Source organism: Sinocyclocheilus anshuiensis, unplaced genomic scaffold (assembly GCF_001515605.1).
Source record: "Sinocyclocheilus anshuiensis isolate Anshui unplaced genomic scaffold, SAMN03320099.WGS_v1.1 scaffold882, whole genome shotgun sequence".
Classification (NCBI taxonomy): Eukaryota; Metazoa; Chordata; class Actinopteri; order Cypriniformes; family Cyprinidae; genus Sinocyclocheilus; species Sinocyclocheilus anshuiensis.
Genome location: NW_015540910.1, coordinates 567,563 through 591,515, shown reverse-complemented (window position 1 = coordinate 591,515; position 23,953 = coordinate 567,563). Strand labels below are relative to the sequence as shown.

The window sequence follows — 23,953 nt, the reverse complement described above, 5'->3', positions numbered from 1 at the left end:
CCCTGGCCCCCCGGATCCTCGGCATCCCCCTGGCTCGTTGGCTCTCCGTCTCCACCTCGGGCCCCTCCACCACCTGCTCCGCCGCTGTTGGTCGGCCTCCTGGAGTCGGTGGCCATTCCTTCTCCATGGCTCCTCCCTCCGTCGGCTCCACCGTGGGCCGCTGTTATGGCTGTGGCCTGGGTCCTGCTGTGCTCTTCCTGCTCCGGGTCCCTCCTGGCTCCTCCCTCCCTCGTCTCCTCCCTGGAATCGGTCTGCTGGCCCCCTCCCGGGCGTCCGTCCTCCTCCTGAGCCTCCTCCCTAGTTCCCACCCACTCCCCTCCCCATGTTGTTTCTACGGTGCGAGGACACACCTTCCGGGACGGGGGAGTAATGTCATGCCCCTGGACTCTGTGTTGTGTTTTCCCTCCCCAGGTGTGCCGTGTTCCCTTTAATTAGTCATTCCTTGCACCTGTGTTTTCCCAATCACCCAGTGTTTAAAAGCCCCAGTCCTTTCAGTTAGTGTTGGTCGGTCCTCAAACGTCATTCATTGTGTTCCAGTGTCTCCTACATTCCCCGTGTGATCATTAAAGACTGTGAATTGAAGTTATCTCCGTGTTTCCTCGCTCCTTGCCTCCCGAGAAGTGTGACAAACATCTGATCATCAGATCTTACAAGATGAAAATCCATAACAAATGATAAACATTTAGCATTTATTGTGTGGAATTTATTCAAATCCGGTAACACTTTATTTTAAGGTGTCCTTGTTACACATTACATGTACTTAATATTATAATAACAATAAATTATGCATAATTACATGCAAGTAACCCTAAGAAAAACCCTAATCCTAACCCTAACCATATAGAAAGTACATGTAGTTAATTAATATTACTCAGTACTCAAATGTATAATTACACTGTAACAGGGACACCTTAAAATAAAATGTAACCCAAAATCCATATATATAAAAAAAAAAAAAACACTACAACACAATAAGATGGGGAATTAATAAAATCTATTCAACCGTTATTCTACTTGATTGGAGTGTAAACAAACAGTAAGTCCACAAAGAGAATGCTTGAGATGTAAGAAGACAAGTTTTTGAAGACGAAAAAAATACTTCTTATTGTGGATTCTTATTGTGCTCCAATAAAGCTGCAATTATGCACCAAGGCTGAAAATATAATTCAGTTGTGTGTATTAAGGATGCATAATCTCCTAACCAAATGCTTACCAAAACAAAGGAGTCTCCCATTTTATAAAAAAAAAAAAATGTCATAAGATATGTCCACCATATGTTATTACAAATTACAATATTTACAATAAATGCAAAACAAGGTAGATGCTATTTTCCAAAAGAAGATAGATGCTGAAGCAATTGATAGAATAAATGTAAATATGAACAAATTTAATCTTGTTTACATTAAGTGCAAATAGTGATACATGCAATTCACATAAAATACTCTATTTGTAGAAGTAATATGCTGTTTGTACTAAGGGTAAACTGTCTGAGCAAAGATGGCTTGGAGCAAAAATAGCCTTTGGCAACAAGGTTGGCTGTTTGCACTTAGTGTGAAAAGACACTGCCATTAAATAAACCAGTGAAGGTGTGAACAGTACAATTTCTTTTTGTAAGAAATTGTATTTTCTTAAAGTACACAGGGCCAAAAGTGCTTCAAAGTTGAAAAAATACCATCTTCACATCCAGATAGACAGAAAGAGCTTTTGCGACAAGTAGCTACATAAAGTTCACCTGACACTCAACTAACATCTGGGCTCTGGTTCTATTCTGGTATTGTAAGGAAAAAGGGGGCAGGTGAACTGCAGGTATATTTCTGGGTGAACTAATCCTTGAATGACAGATGAAGCTGAGTCATTTGAGGGATTTAACCATATGTTCAAAATTCTCACTGTGTACTTTCCTTTATTTAAAGGAAATCTGATGAGTGGGTGGAAAATAAACAGCCTCCCACTCAGCTTGGCAGCCGGTATCGCCCTCCCAGCTGATTCATAATCAAGTGCACACATACATTCACTCAGCCCTATAAAACAGATGAATCCCTTCTGTTACATTCTACCGTGAATATTGTCGCCATCAACACAGGGCAAAGAAGGTTTCACTTGGTGGAGGTGGAAAATAAATGAGTAGATTATGCACCTTCCCTTTCGCAAGATGGATAAAGAGCCGCTGTGCGTAAATCCAAGCCTATTTGTCCGTTATGTAAGTTACCAAGTCAGGAACATGCTGCTAGATGCTTTCTGCAAGTGTGATTTTTAAGGTTTTTGTTTTGTTTTTTTTTGTTACCAGTCACTCGTGACTCGTGACTTTTCTACTTTTATTTGTCTCTGCTGTCACACACACATTATTAATTTCAGTACAAAATGCATTCATTAAGAGGTAGGAACAATGTGTTTCACCTTGGACACTGTAACAGCAATGAAAGGGAAATTAAACAGAAGCTAGCACATGGAGATCTTGGATAGTTTAATATACTACAGAAAACCACTGCTTCCATCTGAATAAGATTTTAACTTTTTAAAGCTACATTCCCCCAATGGCTTTTTTATAGCTGATTAAGAACTTTTAATTAGGCCCTCTAACTTCAGAATATTTCTCTCATTTTAAAGGAACTACAAATGGCACTGAAGTGCCATTGCATAGGGTAGTCAATGTAGAAGTAAGGGTAAAAGTCATTTATTTCTTCAATTATTGGAGTGGGATATTTAATTTTCTTTTAAAAGAGACTGTACAATAGGAAGTAGAGAAAATTATCTACTTTATATATGAAGTGTCTTTAACCACTCTGCACTAACATTTAAATCATTTGATGCATTGTGCTTATTGTGTGCATCCATGTTTTTACCTTGTGATTATATTTAATAAAAATACTAAAAATATCTTGATTGATTGATTCATTGATTAATTTATTTTCATTCATACATATGTAGTAGTTAAATATGCCTAATAGGCATAAAGTGGAACCAAAACAACTAATCTATGGAGAATAATTATCAAAATTGTTGTATACAATATATTGGCAATACTTGTGACTGGATTTTAGTTCATTAATGTTTACTGTGTATATCAGCCTTGAGAAAACAGAAATCGAATTGATTCATTGCCCTAGTTGAAAAACAAGAATATTTGGGCTCGAAATATACTTAAGTGCCCATACTGTTGCAATTCAAAATGTGTCAAAACACAATTCAATATGCTGCATTTTTAGCAAGGGATGCCATTTTGTGTAATAGCGAACTGTTCATCTACAATTAGTTTTGTCTTTCAGGATAATTACTGTCATGGAGAAGCAATAGTTTCAGAATAATCTTGCCGAATCGCACTTCTTTAAAATGTCAGCATGTTGTAGCTATGTGAATGCTAACACATCCGATTTAATGGAACAGACGATTGAAACTCTATTAACCTATTAACCCCTGAAGTGCTGAGATTTGTTGCCACCAACTATGTACATTTACAATGTGTTAATCAGCATAAGCATCAGCATTTGCAGAAAGTTTCTGACCTTAATCTGTTATGTTTATGATACATAGTCCAGCACAGTCCTGATTCAACCTTTCCCATCATGCACCTCTGTTATGTTTCACGTATAGAGAGCTCTTATCAAACTCTGCCTCAGTCACTCTTGGCTGAACATAGAGTATAGACATGCGGGAGCAGAATTTTAATTGGCAGCGATGTGACACTGCAGAAATAAAGCCAACAGGATTTGTAAAGTGGAGTTGCATTTCTCCAGCTTTCAAAAACAGATGTCCTTGTTGGAAAGATGCACCTGGGTGATAGGATAGTTACAGGAGTGGACAGTTCTTTGGAATGCAAATATAACTGATTTATAAGCAGCAAATAGAAAAAGAAAGAGACATCTTGATGGAATATGCAAATTAGTACATGATAAACAATGTGCAATTAATAAACACAGCTAAAAAAATAAAAAACAAAACAAAATTATTTAACTAAAATAAACATTAAATTAATTTAATATACAAAAAGTATTGAGGAAAAATGTATATTTTATAATATATAATATAATATACATAAATATTTGTGTTTACGTAATACATTGATCTAAAAAACTGTCCAATTTTACTTGAATTTACTCTATATGTGTCACGCGGAGCAGGACACACACAAAACATGGAACAGAGTCTGACAATATGCAAGTTACACAAGATTATTTCAAATCAGACACTTATTGTGATTTAGGGGTGCAGGAAAATAATATTTGAATGCCTTCAGGGAGATTGCCATATTGCAGTCATGCATGAATTTTAGAAATTATGTTCCTTGCTAGTAAACCGACATGATCTTGATGTTATCTAATCCTTATAAAATCCATTATGTATGAATAAAGGAACAAACTGGTCCTGTATTAAAAATGAAATCTCAACAAAAAATGTTTCAGATTAGATCTCTGTGAAACGAGCTTGAGGAACTTAGCCATTTGGATCAAAAAATGCATACACAGTGGAGAGAACTGCAATGTATAATTAGGTATAACAGTCAGCAATGCAGTGATCTTACCCTGCTATAAAGATCTTACTTCAAAATAACAAAATAATAATATTCAACATACAGTAGCTGCAAGCAGTAATTACACGTTATAACTCTGAATAGTTGGTAGTCACCATTTTTGTGGTATTCTTGGGACATTATGACAAGGATACCTATTGCTTTCCCTTATCTGACACACCTGATTCAACTCATCAGCTCATTAGAGACTGTAAGACCTGAAATGGTTGTGTCAGTAAATGGAAACAGTGAACAGAGACATACAAATGTGAGCCTTTAGGACAGGTTTAGAAAGCACTGCTGTTTAGTGTCAAAATGCAAACCATTATTGAAATGGTATTTATGGCAAGCTCATTATCTGAAGAGTGATGCTGAAGACCAAATGTGGAAGCAAAAACTGTACAATACATTTTGAGGGGCTATAGAATCCCCATCCAGAAATGGTGGAAACATAGAAAACGAACAGATATAATATGTTCCCCCTTTCATTTTCCTCATATATATCTCTCTTCCTTATGCACACAACCCAGATAAACCTAATACAGTAGTCTCATTGTTGTAGTGTGCTATTAATTAGACAACTAGTCCAACTTTTAAAATGTCTTTATGTTTGCAATGGAGCAAGATGAGATTAGGGAAAAGGGAGCGAGACAGCACTTTAAATAAAAGCAGTGCTTCAGACAAACCCAATGGGTCAGACAAACCCAAGGTGACAGGCATCGGGGAGGGGCTGTTAGCCACAGCTGGAGACAGAATAAGATGACAGGAGTGAGACAGGGAAGTGAGACAGAGAGAGACTAGAATTTGGTGAAGTTTTGAAGAGCAGCCCTCATGCAGCTATAATAATGGCAGGTGAGGACAGCTTGATAAAATGAGAGAGAAAATGGTTTCATAGCTTAAAATATCTGGCATTAGTCACTTCAAGCAAGTGTGATGTAAAGAGTTCTGCAACCATAACAATCAACTGGAGATAAGAGGTTCTCTGGGTACTCACATGTTGAAGAGGTTCAGGCCAATACGATATAGGCGTTTTCGCATGACATCAGTGGAGAGGGTAGGAGATTTGCAACTGGTTGGGTTTTCGCAGTGGTATCGGGGCAAGCTAAGAATCATGGCCTGTAAAGCCTCTTTGGACGAGACCTCAGAAGCCGATTGAGCTGATGTGGATGTACTACTGCTACTCATCTGCTCTGAGCTGTTGTCCGCTGTGTCTGACTCAATTCGCTTAGCTTCCAAAACCTCTACAATTGGGGTGACTGTCGTCTCTGCAACCTCTGGTGGAGACACGGTTTCAGAGGTTATTGCTGTCTCTACCGGAATTGCTGGTTCTGGAACTTCCTGTTTCTCCAAGACCAGAGGTGGAAGATCCTCCCCAAGCTCCTCCTCACTTGGTGGAGGAGCTGGGAAATCGCCATCTGGTATTTCCTCAGCATCCTGCTCTAGGGGTGGAGGAGCTGGATCCTGTGGAGATGGTGGTGGCTGTCCTTGTTGAGGTTGTTCCTTTGCATCACTGACCGGAGGTTGCTGTGGGCTCTCAGTAATTATGGCCCCCTGCTGGACACAATTACCGAGAGAAACAGAGGTGGAGGACTCCATAACGGAAGAGGACATGTGAAAGTTCTTGCTGTCAATTTGAACTGTCACATCCCGGAAGGCCATCATCAGCTTGCTGGCACTCCGGGCCACATTCTCAGAATTGTCTACTTGGCCTGTTCCGCTATGGAATGTGGCAGGGTCCATGGGGCCACCTTCTCGGACTGTTCCTGCCAACCCAGATTTGCCACCAGCTGTACTAAAGGCCTCTGAGCTAAACTGGTAGGTGCCACCTTCTTGGAGTGAACACATGGTCTTCATGCTCCAGTTACTAAGTGCATCATCAATGGATTTGGCAAGAGACTGGACTTGCTCATTGAAGGAATCTTCGAGGTCAGTGAGAGAGCCACCTACCGTGGTGGGCAAGGATGGGGACCGGACAAGGGGGATACTTGCCAGATTGCAGCCTTCAGCCAGCGCCCGTTCAGCTGAGATACCCTCTGTATTTTGCACCCGCACTTTTCGCAGGGAGATACGGCGTGGCAAACGACTTTCGAGGAGGGAGTTTCGGATCTTCTCAAAGTTTTTGCTGAGCTGATACTGGCGAAAAGCCGTCTGGATCTTGCAAGCAGCACGGCGTGAGATGAGGTGGCCCCCATATTTGTGCTCTAACATTTCGATCTGCAAAGAAAGAGATATGAAACAAGGTCAGATAAGGCAACATTATGACAAGCACAGACAAATATCCACAGTAAGAGATGACAGCATGAAATTAAATCAATAACAAGACTTACTACAGATTGCTAACTATCATGACATGCTGAGACAAACCAATTTTCAAGTTCCCGACTGCCTTTCATGCAGAGACACTTAATAAAATTTGCCAATAAATGCCAATACACTGTATACAACAATGAAAGCAATTACCCCACAGTAAAAAAAGAAACACTGAAGTACATGTATTAAACTGTGCATTAACAGTTGTGTTAATTAGACTGCATTTATGGTTTAGGCGTAAAAAAAACTGTTTCACTCACTCCAAACATTCTTTTGAATAAACTTTTGATTAAATAATTTGTGGACATAGCAGGTGAAAATATAGTCAAGACAGCCAAACTGTGATAGGACCTTGCAGAAGAAGAATAACCCGTATTGTAGTGCATGAGATCTTTGTCTAGACTTTTACACAGCCAAAACTTGTTCATAGTTTTTTCATACCTTGTGTCCTTACAAAAAGGACATTCTCTGGGAACTGTTTGGCTCAAAATCCAAAGGTAAATCACCCTCAACTAACACTTTCAGAAATGATTAGATTTTGAGTACCCATGTGGTCAGTCAGAACAGATTTGCCTTTGCCTGCCATCCATCCATCTATTTTCGGAATCGTTTGTTCTAAATAGGGTTGTAGGGATGCTGGAACCTATCCCATCCTCTCGGGCCATAGGGTGGCCATCACAGGGCCTGTTAAACTGAAATGACAGAGTGCGGCATGCAACATGCTATTTACACAGTACACATTTCCTGCTATTAGAGGCACATTAGGCGCTGTCATCTTTTCCAATCATTTGGTTCTCTATGCCACTAATCATTGTCTAATAGACTATGCTATCTAAAGCAGTTACTAGATGGCAAATTACATATACTTTTCAAATATTTTTTTTATTAGATTGATATATATATATTTTCCTGCTTGTTCCAGCCCTTCCAGCCTATTATACCTTTAAAAGCTACAAGATAATGTCAAAAATTGAGTTTGGAACTTTGCATATGGCTGCTAATGTACAGTAGATGCACATTTGTTCATCACAGCCAGATGAAGGCATTACTGTATGGTCTCTAGACAATCTATGAGGAATTCTGATTTGATACGTTTCCATCTGTAGCCCCGACATTACCTTCCAAACTGACAAGAGTAATAATTTGTTCCGTCAGTCATGGATTCTTTCTAGAAAGTGAATGCAAGGCCCCTAGCTGATATCTGAAGCTGAATTTCACCTGCTAGTCTTCTATTGTGCTCCCATCAGCTGCCAGTGGTCTTGTCCTTTCCTGGGTGAGCTCAGATTAGAGGTCATTAAAGTCCTGCCGTTTCAAACAGTGTGATAAGAGAGAGTGAGCTGATGCAATCAGTCATTGTTACGGATTCAAACCCCCTGAGAGAAGCTTGAATAACACCGAAAAGCCATCTTATCTTAGTAATCTACATTTGTCTCAGACTAGGTTAGAAAGGAGAGATATGTCTGGGGAATATTACGTTTTGAATAGGGTCTGGGCTCTGAGCTACAGAGTTTCTTATCAGAAGAGGCTTGAGCTGGGAATGCTACTGCTAGTTCACAACCTGCCTTGAATATTCATTGTTTTTACCCAGAATGTTCCACTGGTGCAGACATACACCATTGGACACTCTATTTAAAAGTAAATATGAACCTTAAAAGGAAGAAACAGGCTGTATTTGAGCATTAAGCCTCACACCTGGAACCTTATCAATAGCAAGGGATGAAATACCAATGGTGGCCTTGGACACAAGATGGAATTTCAAAAAGAATGCTAGAGTTGACAAGGATGTCTTTTTTTATTTTCATACACTACATGTGCCTTGAAATATGAGAGTGGATAAATCAAGGATGTCGCCACTGTTTCACACAGCAGATCTATATGACATTCAGCGCTATTTATTTTCTGGGCTTTTCGAAAGGTAAAAGAGATAAATGACAGTATGGTTGAAACACAATGAGATGACCTACAGAGAAGATACAGAGACAAATTTGATTTCTGGGATCACAAAACCACTAAGATAGCTGTGATCTCTATAAACCTGAGGTGTGGTAAAAACACCAGCTGCGCAACAGAGCAGGGGCATGAAAGAGGGTGAGAGCAAAAGACAAAGAGACATGAAGGCGTGTAACGAATGCAGTCCTGCTGCAAATCCACCCATTAGCCAGCTGTCAGGTCCGTTTCCGATCACTTCACTAAGCGGCGCCGGGGAGAGAGATCATTCCGGAACCACTGCAGCCATAAAGGAAGGGGGTATAGCAATGACACTACTCCCTATCAACTCAGCCCAGGCAAATCAGACTTGACAGCTGGATCAGCACTCTGTCCAAACTCACTTCTTCACCACCCCAGCAGAAAATGACATATAATACATATCCAAACAAGACAGGCTTACATAAACTACACAAGAAAGGTGATGGAGGTGAGTGTTAAACAGAAATCCTACCCCGTTGTCAAAAAACCTACTTAGTCTCAGCCCTCGGACCGTTGGCTGAACGTCTGATGCATATGGCACATACAATTGGAAACACTTCAGGAGTTTTGAAGTCATCATCTGATTGGTTGAATTCAACTGAATTTCCAGGATACGTGTGTGTCATGTTCTGTAACCTTCCCTCTGGAAACAAAGATGCCGTGGCGCCAAACCCCCTCATAGAGGAACAAAGCCGTTGTGTTTACAACTGTGATGATGAGCACTTATCAGCATCAACTAAACGCTAGATTTCTAAAGGGACATTTCCATGCCCCTAAACATGACACGGCACAAAACGAAACATGACTGGTTGCCTCTTGGGCAGTCCTTGGCCATTCAAAGCGGCCAAGGTTCCCAGACCTTCTGCTGTTACTCTGAAGGTCTGGCTACGCAAGACTAAAAACCCCTATATGATTCCCCAGACTAAAAGTTTATGGGGTTTTCTGATTGGAAATTCTAAAATATTTTGGTAATCCATCAATCCAACATTTTTGGCAATTTGTTGTGATTATACAGTAGCTTACAATTAGCTAGGCTAAGCATACGCTATGCAAGCTATTACATCTAATAATAATACTAATAAGCCTTAATAGAAGTCTCTTCATAATATATATCGTAATATCCTGTACTTGAAATAGTAGTTTATTCATTCATTCATTCATTCACTTTATTTATAAAACACTTTACAACTGCACCTGCAGACCAAAGTGTTGTAAAAGATAGCTGTGATAGTCTATAATAATAGTATATCTGCATTGTATAATGATGTTTGTACATTCTTGGTACATCAAAACACAGGCTTGCTGTTGATGATGGCATATGCAATTGGTACCTGCCTGTGTCATAACTGATCATAATGCATCAAGTTGATATTTAGGAGCTACACAGAGAGGTTTTCATTTTCAGTGAATGTGTATGTATGTCAAACAGCTGCCTGTTGTGTTTGTACTGTCCAACTGTGACTGTGTAAAGATGTGAGTATACATTTTGCACGGGACACACTATTAAAAGGGCATCTGCTAGAAAACGTTGCTCTGTATATGCAATCTCATTGGCTCAATTGATCATAGCTGCTTTTTGTCACATCATATTTGGTGCTTGACATTAGTCTCTCATTTGCATTGATTTGTGTCTCAAGGATACATGTATATTTATGAGGCCATCAGCATAAGACAGGATAATCAAAGGTCTCATTGGGAGGTTAGGCACACCTTCATTAGCATAAAGAGGCAATCACACAGAAAAGGTGCTGTAGTAGTTATCTGTAGAGCCATCAACCTCCGAGAGATCGTGTCTAGAGTCACTAAAACCAGATTATCAGCACTCAGACACCCTCTGAGGGAGCTGACTTTGCTGACAGTGGATCGCGGCTCATAGCATTTAGCTCAGCATTTCAGCCTTGTCAGTCAGGATATTTCTTAAAGGATAGAAAGTATAGCAATATATGCACACCTGTGACTGCACATCATTGGAATTCCTAAAAGATGTTCCAGTGTTGCTTGGCAATTTGACAATTGACAATTACGGTTCATTAACGTTATGTTGGAATTACTGTAATTATGAGATTTTAACTTGCAAAAAGCATCCAAATCGCAAGTATATTTCGTGAACTCAGCTTTGAGCCATCATGGAATACTTACACTAAGTATAATTATAGATATTATTTATATCAAATCATACTACTGATTATTATACAACAGTTTGTTCTGGTTCTCAAATCTGATTGGTTGAGAACCGTGAGATATTGTACTGGTATCGCTACAGGAACGCCCTTTCACAATTTTGTATCACTCCGCTTGTTCTAGCCGGGTCTATGTTTTTTTTTAATTATTCACTGAGCTAATCGTAGAGTACGTTAGTTAATATAAGAAGAAACGTCTAGCTTCGCGGTCTCTCTCTCTCTCATTTGGATGCACGTCTTGCCGCATTGTTTCTCTCTTATAACCTCATTATTTCTCACTAATAACCTAACTGAAGCAGCACATGCCCTTGATACGAATTCTAAAAGTGACATATATGTTTAACTGTCAACTTGAGCTTTGAATCCGTGCCGGAAGGAAATAGTTCCGCACAAAGAGGGTTTTATTAGGCACTCCGTTGTTTCTAGTTTAATTACACACATGTTCCGTCGAACTGTTGTATCAACTGTTGTAACTGTTGTCCAGCACTCGGCCTGTGGCCTCGTGCCTCTGGCCTAATCACAGCCATGCTGATATAGAGCCGGTATCGCTCTCGTACTCGAGTGATATTGCTCATATAAAATCAATAAGGATATGTCGATATTAATATTAATTAATAATATTCATTTTATCCAATAATCATTCACTGAAGACTACAATTTTTGCCATTGTGAGAGATAACAAAAATGTGGAAAAATAAATATTGTATATATATTTGTATTGTTTTTGTACCGAAATACTGAAAATCACTTGTATTATTCTTATTTATTTCTGAAGGTTAAAATTTAGCATGCAATGAAAATTCTACTTAAAAAGTTAAAATTAGACACATACCAAGAATGAGTAAAGATCCTGAAAAGGTTTGATTTGCCCATTTTTCAAATTATTCATCTCAGGCTGTAAAAAAAATAAAAATAAAGAAAAAATCTGAAAATATTATAACCAAGAGAGGGAACACAGAATAAGATCTATTTTCACTGCTTTCAACATCCATGTCATGTCATCAAATTTGCTAATCCACTTTTTTTTTTCAAACATCAGCAGTTCGAGACGAGAGTGTAAGTAAACACATCAAACTTTCCTTCGTGTCGCTGCTCGGAAAGTCTGTCAGAAAGTTTTGCAGAGGGGATTCGGATTAGTTCAATTTATAAAACGGTAGGCTGAGATATGGACCCATTTCTCATGAATACCCATTTTTCATTAGCCTGGGTTCTCTGAGTGATTATAGTAAGAGGAAGCTCGCCCTAATGCATCACATGTTACAGATTATCTGCAATACTAGGGGAAAATGGATGAACAGGGTTTGATTTGTACTCTACGACCGATGCCCTGGCTTTCGTGGAAGACTCTGGAGTACTCGTGAAAACCAATTACTCTGAGAGTGAACAGGAATTCTCTAGAAGGGGTTGTGCAGATGATCAGTCAGTAATGTCCTAATGCTGAGTGGCATTGGACATGAAATTAAGTTCTAGCGTGCTGACTAATGTGTGTCAATGAACACCTGGAGTACAGCACTCCGCTGGCTGGATAGACTTCTTCAACAGCCAGCTGTGTGTACTTGAAAATACATGACATGAAATGAATGCATTTAAATTTAATGGTAATGCACATGGTCAATGCTAAACTAAACAACATGTTACTAAAATCGGCAGTTTTAGATGTGCCAGCATTTTCAGTTTATTTCTGCACAGGCCTAAGCGTCAAAATGCCAGCAGCCTCAGCTCCGGTAATTTGTCAGTTCTGGGAGTTGGGAATATTATGTGTGAACAAAGCTATAACAGTAACAGTTTGAGCATGTGCAAGTGTAGGACACTTCAAAGAAGGTCTGTTGCCAAAAAGATTGAACCAGTCCGAGCTGATGCTGCTGTTTATGGGAGATTTCTCCCAAATGACATATTGGTGGTGGAGTGTGAATAGCAATGTGAATTAAGCACAGCTGTGACTTTCTGACTTCATACCAACAGTTGAATACTTAGTTGAACATGTTACCTTTTGTAATGTGGTATTAAATTCACCTTATAAATATAAATAAACATTTAATTTAATTTAATTTAATTTAAAACTTTAAAGGAAGGTTTTAACTTCAGACTTATTTTCAAAAAAAGGGGGAAAAAAAGGGAGAAAACATGACAGAATAACTCGGCGGATTATTGTTTATTCATTCATTCATTCGTTTTCAAATTTAGCAAAATTTGCCCCTATAGTTTCCTCAACACTAGTTTGAAAACACCTGAATAAGGAACTCTACTAAAAAGTTTCAGTATATGGATTTAGGGCATGCATTTGCTTGTACGTGTGTGTTTGTGTGTCTCCGAGAGAGAGAGACTAGCATTCTCTAGTACTAATCCGCAGTGTCAGACTCTGCACCCATATCTGCCTTCAGGAGAGATTTCACACCTCTACAGACAGAAGATCAACGGCATAATGCAGACACAGAGAATCATACAAGTGAATGCATATACTCATCTTCTCAAGCACAAATGCTGGTACACACACACACACACATACTTGCATTTGTGGTTTACGGGGACTCTCCATAGGCGTAATGGTTTTTATACTGTACAAACTGTATTTTCTATCGCCCTACACCAACCCTACACCTTAACCTACCCCTTACAGAAAACTACTGGCGATTTTTGAATTTCATAAAACACTGTTTTGTATGTTTTTTAAGCCTTTTGTTTTACGGGGACACAGGAAGTGTCATCATAAACCATGTTTACGTTGTAGTACCCATGTCATTATACATATTTGTGTCCTCATAAACCATATATACCAGTACACACACACACACACGTCTGTACATAGCACAGTGTCTCACACTGCAACCACATTCGTATCAACACATTGATTTCAGTACATCACCTTGCAAACCAGCTTACAAAAAGTTATCTAAATAAACATTAAAAAGTAAACAGAATTAGGAAGTGTTCATCCATCATACTTAGTTAAATCAACAAATTTGTTCAATAAAGTTTAAAACCGTGCAATGTTTTGCTCGTTTCTCTTGTCTGTGCAAGCACATTTTTAGACTTCAGCAACAGGGGTTCCTGATACTGATGTGAATGAAAATCTAAAGGCTAACTGTCTAATCTAATTTAGTAGTGTGTTATGGATTTTGTGCAATTGAGATAAGCTTATCTGTGTGGCACAAGGAGAAATGCATTAAATTAAATCGTTTGAATAATGGGGGGGGGTATTGAATAATGATACTTTACCATCATAAAGTAATGGGTATTAACTGAAACTCATTATATTTCTTGACTAAATGGCCAATACTGCATTGGCCATCCAGGCTGTCTTGTCTTCATTTTTAAAAGTTTTGAGGGAAGTACATCCAAAGTATATTAAAGAAGTCGTTTGCTCATGTCTTGACAAAACGGCCAATAAACTCTATTGTACTGTAATATTTTATCTAACCATCCTGAGGGCCAGATAGATGATTTTCTTGAGGAGGTGGACTTGTAATGGTTGATTAAATAAAAAAAAGGAATAAATTCAACATTCATCCAATAGAAGGTACAAGAAACCTTTTCTCTTCATGCAGATTAAACCACTAGATTTAGTAGTCATACTTTATAATAGCACATTGCGGACCTCCCGGGGAAGTTCAATAAGTCCGCTAAAAAATACACAACATCTCTTATGAAACTCTAAGGAAAAAGAAGTGATGCATTTGATCAGGAAATTAAGACAAGCTGGATGAGCAGGTACTCTCAAGATGATTTAATACATTCAAAATATTGTAGTATTGACAGCTTCCTAAACAGGCCATTCATTTAAGCTTGCATTTCTTTTGCATATGCATTTGAACTTGTTACTTTTAGTAATAATTATGTGAAATTATCTATATATTTTGAATTTGTTGTCTACTATAATGTCATTGTGTTACAAGAACACTTCAAGGAGACCTATTACTAAAAGAAATCCATATGGCTTTGTAACAACATAAGGGGGGAGTAAGAGATTTTGGGTGAACTGTCCCAGCCGACATCCCTGTGTGTAATTTTTTTTATATAACCTTTTTTATACCGATTTTTTTTAATTCATTAGCATGTATATAAACTACATGTATTCAGTTAATTTACACAATAATAATATTAATAATTATTGAACAGTGATCAATTTCACCATAATCCTGGAATAGTCCATTGTTCTTTGATATTATAGATCTGCCAGCAGAATTTGCTTACTTGTTTGGTCTCATGTATGCACCCACTTCCTGATCCTGAACCTACGACTCCAATTTGAACCTATGTCTTTCCAAATCTGAATATGACATGATGTATAACTTAAGGACTAACTTAAGGATTCTATAATACATGGTTGATATATATTAAATAATGTATCATGTAAAATATATCATAATAATCAAGTTATAAAGAAGTCAAAATACTTAACACATAGTGAAGGTGGTATATGTGCTACATCTATCAGTCCAATTTGCAAACTATTTGTTTTATTTGGATGAGGGGTCAGAAGGTAATGGCTGTAGTGTGGATGGTGCTAACCAATTTTATATTGGATACTGATATGTTTCAACACAGTGTCTGAGCACTTTATCAACCTAAAATGGCAAATGCGAATAAGAGCAAGTCCGCAGGGGTTAAAAAAAACTGCCAAATTGCAAAAAAGTTCTTACATTCATTAGCTGGGTATTTTGTCACACTACATGGTTTAACTTGTCACAGTGTGAACCTGCCAATACAAACCTTTTAGCAATGTTTAATTAAACAGTAATAAAATGTAAAACGTTGCATAGAATGTATAGTAGCGAATGTAATTAATAGTGACAACTTGCCCCACTTAAAAAAAAAATAAAAAATTCAACATGGGAGAAAATGCATAAATGTAATTAATTAATTAAGTAATTAGATTAAAAAAAAATTTGATTCAAATGTACTTTGACTGAATGTATATGTGTGGTATTAGCATGTTTCCTAACAGCTATTACGTGTGTGATATTAGAATTATTGTGATATAGAATGATAGAACTACATCTAATTATTTTAATTTAAGATTAACTATATTAAATATATTAAATTAGGATTATTTTAAACTAGATGTTTCAACATGCAAAACCCCAGCTATATGTAATCCTGTTTGTTTTTCTCCCAAATTATCTGTAACGCTACTTTTTCAGAATGTATTTTTATTTAAATATAATTTAATTTTGTACTTATATTAAAAGCAGAATAAATCACTGTCAGTCATTTTGCAAACATAATTCTATTAGATATGTCTGAGCAAAAACAGTGGGGGATGGGGAATGCAATTTGCAATATGAACGCTCAGCAAGAAAATGACAAAAAATTAAGGATGGGAATTTTAAGAGGACCTCTGTGTTACCATGACAACACAACATTTTCTCCTCCTCCCCTCTCATCCATCTCTCTTGCTGTCACTTTTGCTCTCTCTATCTCTGTCATCTCAATCTAATTCTCTCCAATGTACCCCTCTCAGAAACCTCTGATAGCCCCTAAATGAAGCTGCCTTGGTGTTTTCTGTTCAGTCATAAAATACTGTAAAGAAACATGTCTGCGCTCTAATTGAGCCCCAGTATATTGTAATGACTTTGATTACTTAATTTTAAGGGAATTAATCATAGACTCATTTGGAGATGGGACACGCACCAACAAATCGACTATGAAGGTCTTTTTACAGAAAGTAAACGGGGAAAACGTCCGTTTCTTCCTTCGTGCGCTTTTCTAGAGCGACTTATTTTTGTCTCAGTGGACAAAATTAAAACGTTTTTCTGCAGTTTAATTCTTTAAAGAACAACTCGAGTTTCACTTCATTAATTCAACACGCTCTGCCGTGCTATAATAACATATCCAATAACACAACAAACTCAGTTTCTTTTGTCTTTTATCTATTTTTCCGGATAAAAATAGACAAAATTCCTAATATTTATCTTGGTATCATTAATTTCTCAGTCAAATCTTTTGCCAGCTTTCTATCTCCACCAAATAATGTAATGACTTTGATTACTTCATTTTAAGAGAATTAATTATTATTAATTCATTCAGGTTTCAAAAGGACTCGAATCTGAAAATTCTGAGTCAACCTGATTAAAGCTTAATTCAAATCTGATAGTTTACACTTTAAATCAAGGGTCGTCCAGCGAGCCGGTGATTCTTAGTATATTTTATCAGTTATTATAATCGTATTAACCCGTGGCCAGGGGGAATACAGATATTCAAATTGTTAAAATATACTAAGAATCACAGGCTCGCCGGACGACCCTTGATTTAAAGTGTAAACTATCAGATTTGAACTCAGCTTTAATCAGGTTGACTCAGAATTTTCAGATTCGAGTCCTTTTAAAACCTGAATGAATTAATAATAATTAATTCCCTTAAAATTAAGTAATCAAAGTCATTACAATATATATAACTCTCTTCCAGAATATAGTGAGCTGCTGTGTAGTCTACTGCCTACATAGGCTGTATCCTGGAACTGAACAGGTGTCTAATTTGGAACATTCTACATAGGCAGCAATTCTGAACAATACACAAAAAGGAGACTCAACTCACAACTGATTCCAATAATGCTTGAGGTAACACTTTAGTATAGGGACCAATTCTCACTATTAACTAGATGCTTTTTAGCATGTCCATTATTAACATATTGGCTGTTTATTAGCCCTTATAAAGCACATATTCAGCATGAGCATATTCTACATCCCTAATCTAACTATTAGCATTTATTAACAAATTAGGAGTTTATTGACCCAAAAGTCGTAGTTAATGGTTTGTTAATAGCAAGAATTGGATCTTAAAATAAAGTGTGACCAAGTTTGACATTAGCATGTTGCTAAGCTAACAAATGTGAAACTCCAATAAGTGTAAAAATACAGAGCTCACATAAATATTGGTAAAATAGTTAAAATAGGTAAATTGTTTTAATTACTGAATAAAATTTGTAAATGACATTTTACTTGACTCATCCGCCATCTTGGAACTTGTTGCAATGTATTTTAGTATTTGGCCAAATGAGGCTAACATAATATAAGCATAATCATGCTGCCTACCTTCTGGAACAGCAGCTGATTCTTGTGCATACCTATGATTTCTTAAAATGCTGTTTAGGTAGGCAGTTAACTGGGTTTTGGTACAGAGTTAGAGAGTTGCAAATCACTAATCGGTTGATAGTCAGTCCCCAAACAATGCAATAGGAATGACAGGCTAATTTGAAGTGTATGTGGCAATTTACCAAGAATGTGCTCTTGCATCAGTTTTTTTTTTTTTTTTCATCGTTGACTTGTGTAAACATCCACTAGACATATATGTTTGATCCTAAATGCATTATCGCTAAAATGCTGTGCCAAGTTAAAAATAGTTTAAATGCTTAAAAATTGTTCTCTTTTTAATGGTATATGGTAGCTGATATGGCTATACATACACCTTCTGTTCAATTTCATTTAGGTGTTTTTAATGCAAGAACACACCTTGAGTGAATGGTCTCCAATACTCTTCAACTCCTTTTCACACATTTTACCATAATTCCAAAGAATTCAGTGCAGTTTCCATGTAGGCCTTGTGATAGGTTAGAAAGCTGATGGAGATAGTAATGGATGTGTATGAGATGAGGATGGATGATCAACCTGTAAACATCCAATTCCAAAAAAGGTCCAGCGGCCTTTACCAACTTCAACACATTCCAACACACTCAGCCACTAAAAGCAACCATCGGAAGCACAACAGCCAATCCTCAAGAGCCTGAAGCATACATTCACACGTCCTCAAGACTGAATCCCACAGCGCCTTGCTCCCTACCTGCTTGTTTTTGAGGTCGAGCGAGAGTTCATAGTCGGAGGTGGTGGAGTGGCTGCATGATCCAATCCTCTGTACTCTGATTGGCGAAGCAGTGTGATGCAAGCTTGGTCTCCTTCCTGTGCCTCCCATACTTGCTGTTTCCTTTTCCTGCTCCCCTGTCTCCTTCTTCACCTCTTCCTGCACTGGTTGCGGCGGTTGAGCCTGAGGTTTTTCTTCCTCCTGTTCAATCTCTTGTACCCTCACCTCTTCCTTCTCCACTTCTGCACTCTCTCTCTCTTGCGCTTCACCTCCATCTCGATCCCCATCTCCCCCTCCTGAATAGACAGATGTCACGGTGCTCCCTGCAAGCTGAGGTGCCACCTGGACCTCGGGCTGGGTGGCACTGCTGGAAGTCATCCCAGGTGATGGAGATGCAGCAGGTGATGGTGTTGTAATGGAAGGAGGAGGTGGCTCTTCACTGCAGAAAGGAGGAGAAAACGAAGAGTCAGCCTGCAGCCCAGGCACCATTTGACCTTGTCCTCCAGCTCAGGGGGGCGTGGCCTAGGGGTGGGTCAATGTCAATCTCTCCCTCCCTTTTCTCTCATCAACTGTGCCCCTCAGGGCAAAGAGAAAGAGATGAAGCGATTGTCTTGGGGCCAAAGCCCCTAGTGCCCATTCCAGGATGGGCTCGAGAGTTACCAGACAACCAGAGGGGGAGGGTGGGACACACAGTGATTTGCGACACCCAACATGTGACACACACAGACATGACAGACACAGTCATGCAGCTATCAGTGTGGTACATTAACTGCTCATTATTGTGGTGTTAATCTGTGACCTGATGTAGCGATGGAATTGTTCAGGCTAACTCTTGCAAATCTGTTCGACCCCCTGCTAAACTTGAGGTGGAGCCCCATCCACAAACTAGTGTCAATTTAGTGTCAGTTTAGGCATAACAGTGAGAAGCTTATGAGCCCTCTGAATGGTTCTATCAGAGCCCCGGCCCCCATCATGTGCACCTTCTACAGAGGCACCATCGTATTTAAATCTGTATCTATCTGTATTTATGTTCTACTGTTAGTGTTATCTGTATGCACCAAGGGTCTGAGAGTAACGCAATTTCAATTCTCTGTGTGTATGTGCTGTACATGTGGAAGAATTGACAATAAAGCAGACTTGAGACTTGAGACTTGAGAGAAAGCAACAGTCAGCTGACTACAGATGTTAGGAAACTCAGCATGACACACCATAATTGTCACAATTTCTAGTATACCTAAAAATATGCCAAGAAAGCTTTTAAATTATTAGGCTCCATGTAAATGTAGCTACTGTAAATACACCTTTGTGTGGCATGTCACGCTTCTGACAATTAACTTTCTTTGCCATGTGCAGAAGACAAATTGTACCAGACTATATTGAGTTCATTTTCCCATGAAGGAAAGCGGGGTTGTCCCGTACACCAGCAGTCTACCTAAATCCCCAGATTTAAGACTCTTCAAGCCTTTGGGTTGAATCAATGGGGATCTACTGTAGATGACAATAGGGGCTTTTGTTTTTCTTTTAAAGTGGTAGGCTGATATTAATTAGAGACCGTAGATCTCTCGCCTTTCATCACCCTCTCTGTTTTAACTTCTCTATTTCTCCAGGTCACATTAGATCACTCTCTTCATTGATACCCATCCCTGTTTTTCTTTCTGGGATCTACCTTTTCAGTCCCTTGCGTCCCCTACCCACTCACATGGTTCTTTCTTTTAGCATGAGTGAGTGTGATTGTGTATGTGTGAGGCAGAGAGAGGCATTAGGAGCACTCAGGGCCTGTATGCATTTGTCTAAGCGCAGTCTAATATAACAGAGTGCTAGAGGACCAGGACAGGTCATAGTCAGAATTCTGCACACAGACAGGCTTTTAAAAGGCTCTGTTGGCATCAATGTATGCATGAAGCAGCGAAACTCAATTATCTATCTTTCCATCCAGATTACACGGCAATGGGGGCGACAAAGCAAAAAAGCTGCTGATTGTAAATGGAGTCGGAGTTGATGTTTGATAGGCAATGTTTTCCCAAATAACAGCAAGCGAGGATGGCACAGATATTTGGAGGGAGAGGGAATATTTTAGGAATTTAGTATGAGTTAGTGGACAAAGAAAAATGGCAACTCCAAAACGTAGTGAGATGCCTAGCTAGAAAACAATGTAAGGCATCATGAACAAAGTCCATTGGCTGTACCCAAAGGTAAGATCTTCTAAGACACTTTTTGGCCAAAAAAGGCAACACTGCATTGGGGAAAATAAATCCAAATTGGCAGACAAATTGAGAAGAAATTAAACTTAAGATGCTAGCATGTCTCCCATGCTTTTTCTTTAAATGAGGATTGCCATTTGCTATGTACAAAGTTGCTGCCAAGTAGAGTGTTTGAAATTACTTACTTATGAGGTTCCATTGTATTTAGGATGCTGCCTTAAAAGCTAGTTGTCTATGTAAGCACTAAGCAGTACTGTAGATAGCATTGCAGCTCACAAAGTTTGGAGCAGATTTGTGTGCTTTCTCCAGCAAAACAGAACTGAGTTGTCACCATTTTAAAATATCATACTTTTTTCTTTTTTTTTTTTGCTTCTTTGGTGGACACCAGTCAATATAGAGTTCAGGGACACCAAAAATAAAACATCCCACTAGCTAATAAACCAACATACTGAAACACAACAGGGGTTTAAAAGCTTGTATCCAGGAATTAACCTAGCAATACTGGGAAATAAGACTCAGAAGACTCTCATGTTGAACATGGTTTGTGGTATGAGCACTGCCTGTATCTTATTTCAACATGCGTTTGTGGCCTCGCCGGCGGGATTGAAAGGGGTGATAAAGATCAACTCCTTCCAGAAATGGCTAAGGCGATAAGACAGGAGTCAGTGAGCACGAAATCAGAACATTACAGGCAGCGTATGCAGCGTGGCACACACACACAGGATATCCCCAAGGGGGGAGGGAAGGATTGGAGGAATAAAAGTGAAAAGCGGAGAGCTTCTTCAGGGAGAAAATACTGCTAATACATTCATCCTCTGAATACGAGATAAAGAAAAATCACTTGTTCAGGCTCAGCAATGGATAATAAGTTACATATTGGAAGATGAAGACCTGTGACAATAGATAGCGCCAATTTCTTCAACTATAAATATGATAGAAAACAACCAGGGCTGGTCAGTAGTGCTCTGTTTGTTTGAGCATCCTAAACATTCCAACAAAGCAATATTAGCTCAATCAATGGCAGTTTGGGATAGAACCACCTATTTGGCCAACCAATGGCATAGGTCTGTTTGGTGATGCTATAGGGTGCAGAAATTACAAACTTCACATTTAAAGAGAAACTGTGCTCCATATTTTACGATTCCTAGGCACTTAGAGTCAGTCCAGTGGACTGAAGAAGAACCGTGTAAGTTGAATCCATTCTATCTGAAAGTTCCAAAGAAGTGGAAGCTGTGAATAATGGATGTTGAAATAAAGTTTCCTCTCAGCAGGTGGCAAAGCTAGGGAGCAAAAATAGACAATGCTTAAAACATGGAGTGCTCATTGTCTGATAAAATGTTTGGGTCTTGCCTTTTTCTTTTTTCTTTTTGTTTTTCTTGTCGGTTTTATGTTTTCAACTGCTGAAACAACTGGTTAATAATGTTTATTTTCTTACTTTATTTTTTCTCTTTTTTTGTTGAATGCAGCCACATTGTTCTCTTGAGGTCAGACTGAGAGAAAACAAAGTGTGACAGAAGGGGTGAGAGGATGTAAAAGCAGGTATACAGGGTCGAGAAGTAATGGGGCTGCTGGGAAATTGAAACACAAAGTGTGTAAACTAGACAACACACAAACACGCAATCCAAATGAGACTATAAAAAAAGCTGGTGCCATGCCATGATAAGCATCCACAAGCACACATAATGTTATACAGTGTGTGTGAATGTGTGTGTACAATGGCAATAAAAGCAAGTGAAGTGCTGTGTATATGGGTTGAAGCTTCAGTTAAACTTAAATTAACCCCCCTCTCTTTCTCTCTCTCTCTCTCTCTCTCCTTTTCTATTTTTATGCTTTTTTTCTGTCATCAACTTCATTGTAATTTGTTTGTCATTTTGACCTATTTTCAGTTCTCAGCTGGCTTAGCAAAGTATCAAAATGTTCTTCTCTTCTATTGCTTTCATCTCCTTTTATTCTGTCTTATTCATTTCCCCACTGTGCTCACCCTTCCTGTTCTTCCCAAATGTTATTTTTTGCTACAGCTCAAAATGTCATGTCTCCCTTGGGAAAATATAGTAATTATTGTTTTATATTTACAATGTAACATGGCTAACACAAAAGAGTTCTTCAATTTTAATGTGTGATTTATTAGCGGTCACAGAGAAATGTAGTCATCCTAGTCGAATTTCAGTTCAAGTTGAATGACAAATTGTTCGCCAATATTCCCCAAACCTTTGATACTAAAAGCATTGTTAGTTAAAAAAAAATGTTACCAATGAACTACACAGAGATTATATGGGTAGTAATATGAGGCTGGTATGGGATTATTGTAGTGTCATGAAATATCTATAAAGCATTTTTATCACATACTGCAGATTTGTTTAGAAAGCTGTCACTGGTTGCTCAGTTGAAACAGAATATAATCAAAATTGCCCAAAAATAATGATAAGGGCTCTTTGTGTGGCTATTATCATTACACATTTTCCTAATTTAAAGTGACAGGTCCCGTTTTTTTTTTGCACTGGCAGCTGGTACTTTGATCCTGATGAAGGCAAATTTGATTTTGGTTATGTAGTGACCTTTTCCAAATTAATAATACATGATGAATAAAATAAATGAATTGCTTCTAATTATTATTATTATTACACATATTAAAAATGTGAGAATAAAATAATAAACAAATTTGTATTTACAGACCACAGATTCCTGGGAATCAGAGCAGAGCAGATTAACTTTGAGAAGAGGCACAAACTGTGGAGAGGTTTAAAGGGGCCATATGATGCTGCTAAAAAGAACATTTTTTGGTGTATTTGGTGTAATGAAGTGTGTTTATGCGGTTTAAGGTTCAAAAAACACATTATTTTCCACATACTGTACATTATTGTTTCTCCTCTATGCCCCGCCTTTCTGAAACGCATAAGATTTTTACAAAGCTCATCGGTCTGAAAAGCGAGGTGTGCTCTGATTGGCCAGCTATCCAGTGCGTTGTGATTGGCCGAATACCTCAAGCGTGTGAC

General features: G+C 38.4%; 1 protein-coding gene across 2 annotated transcripts in view; it reads right to left on the bottom strand.

Annotated features, from left to right (window-relative positions):
- Positions 1–23,953, bottom strand: part of LOC107689235 (IQ motif and SEC7 domain-containing protein 3-like) — a 135,371-nt gene that overhangs the window by 41,238 nt on the left and 70,180 nt on the right. For both annotated transcript variants that reach the window (XM_016487168.1, XM_016487169.1), the window contains exons 3-4: positions 18,742–19,198; positions 5,502–6,721 (exon numbers count right to left, since the gene is read on the bottom strand). In XM_016487168.1, the coding sequence (XP_016342654.1) occupies positions 5,502–6,721; positions 18,742–19,198 (1,677 nt within the window). The remainder of the gene's footprint in view (positions 1–5,501; positions 6,722–18,741; positions 19,199–23,953) is intronic.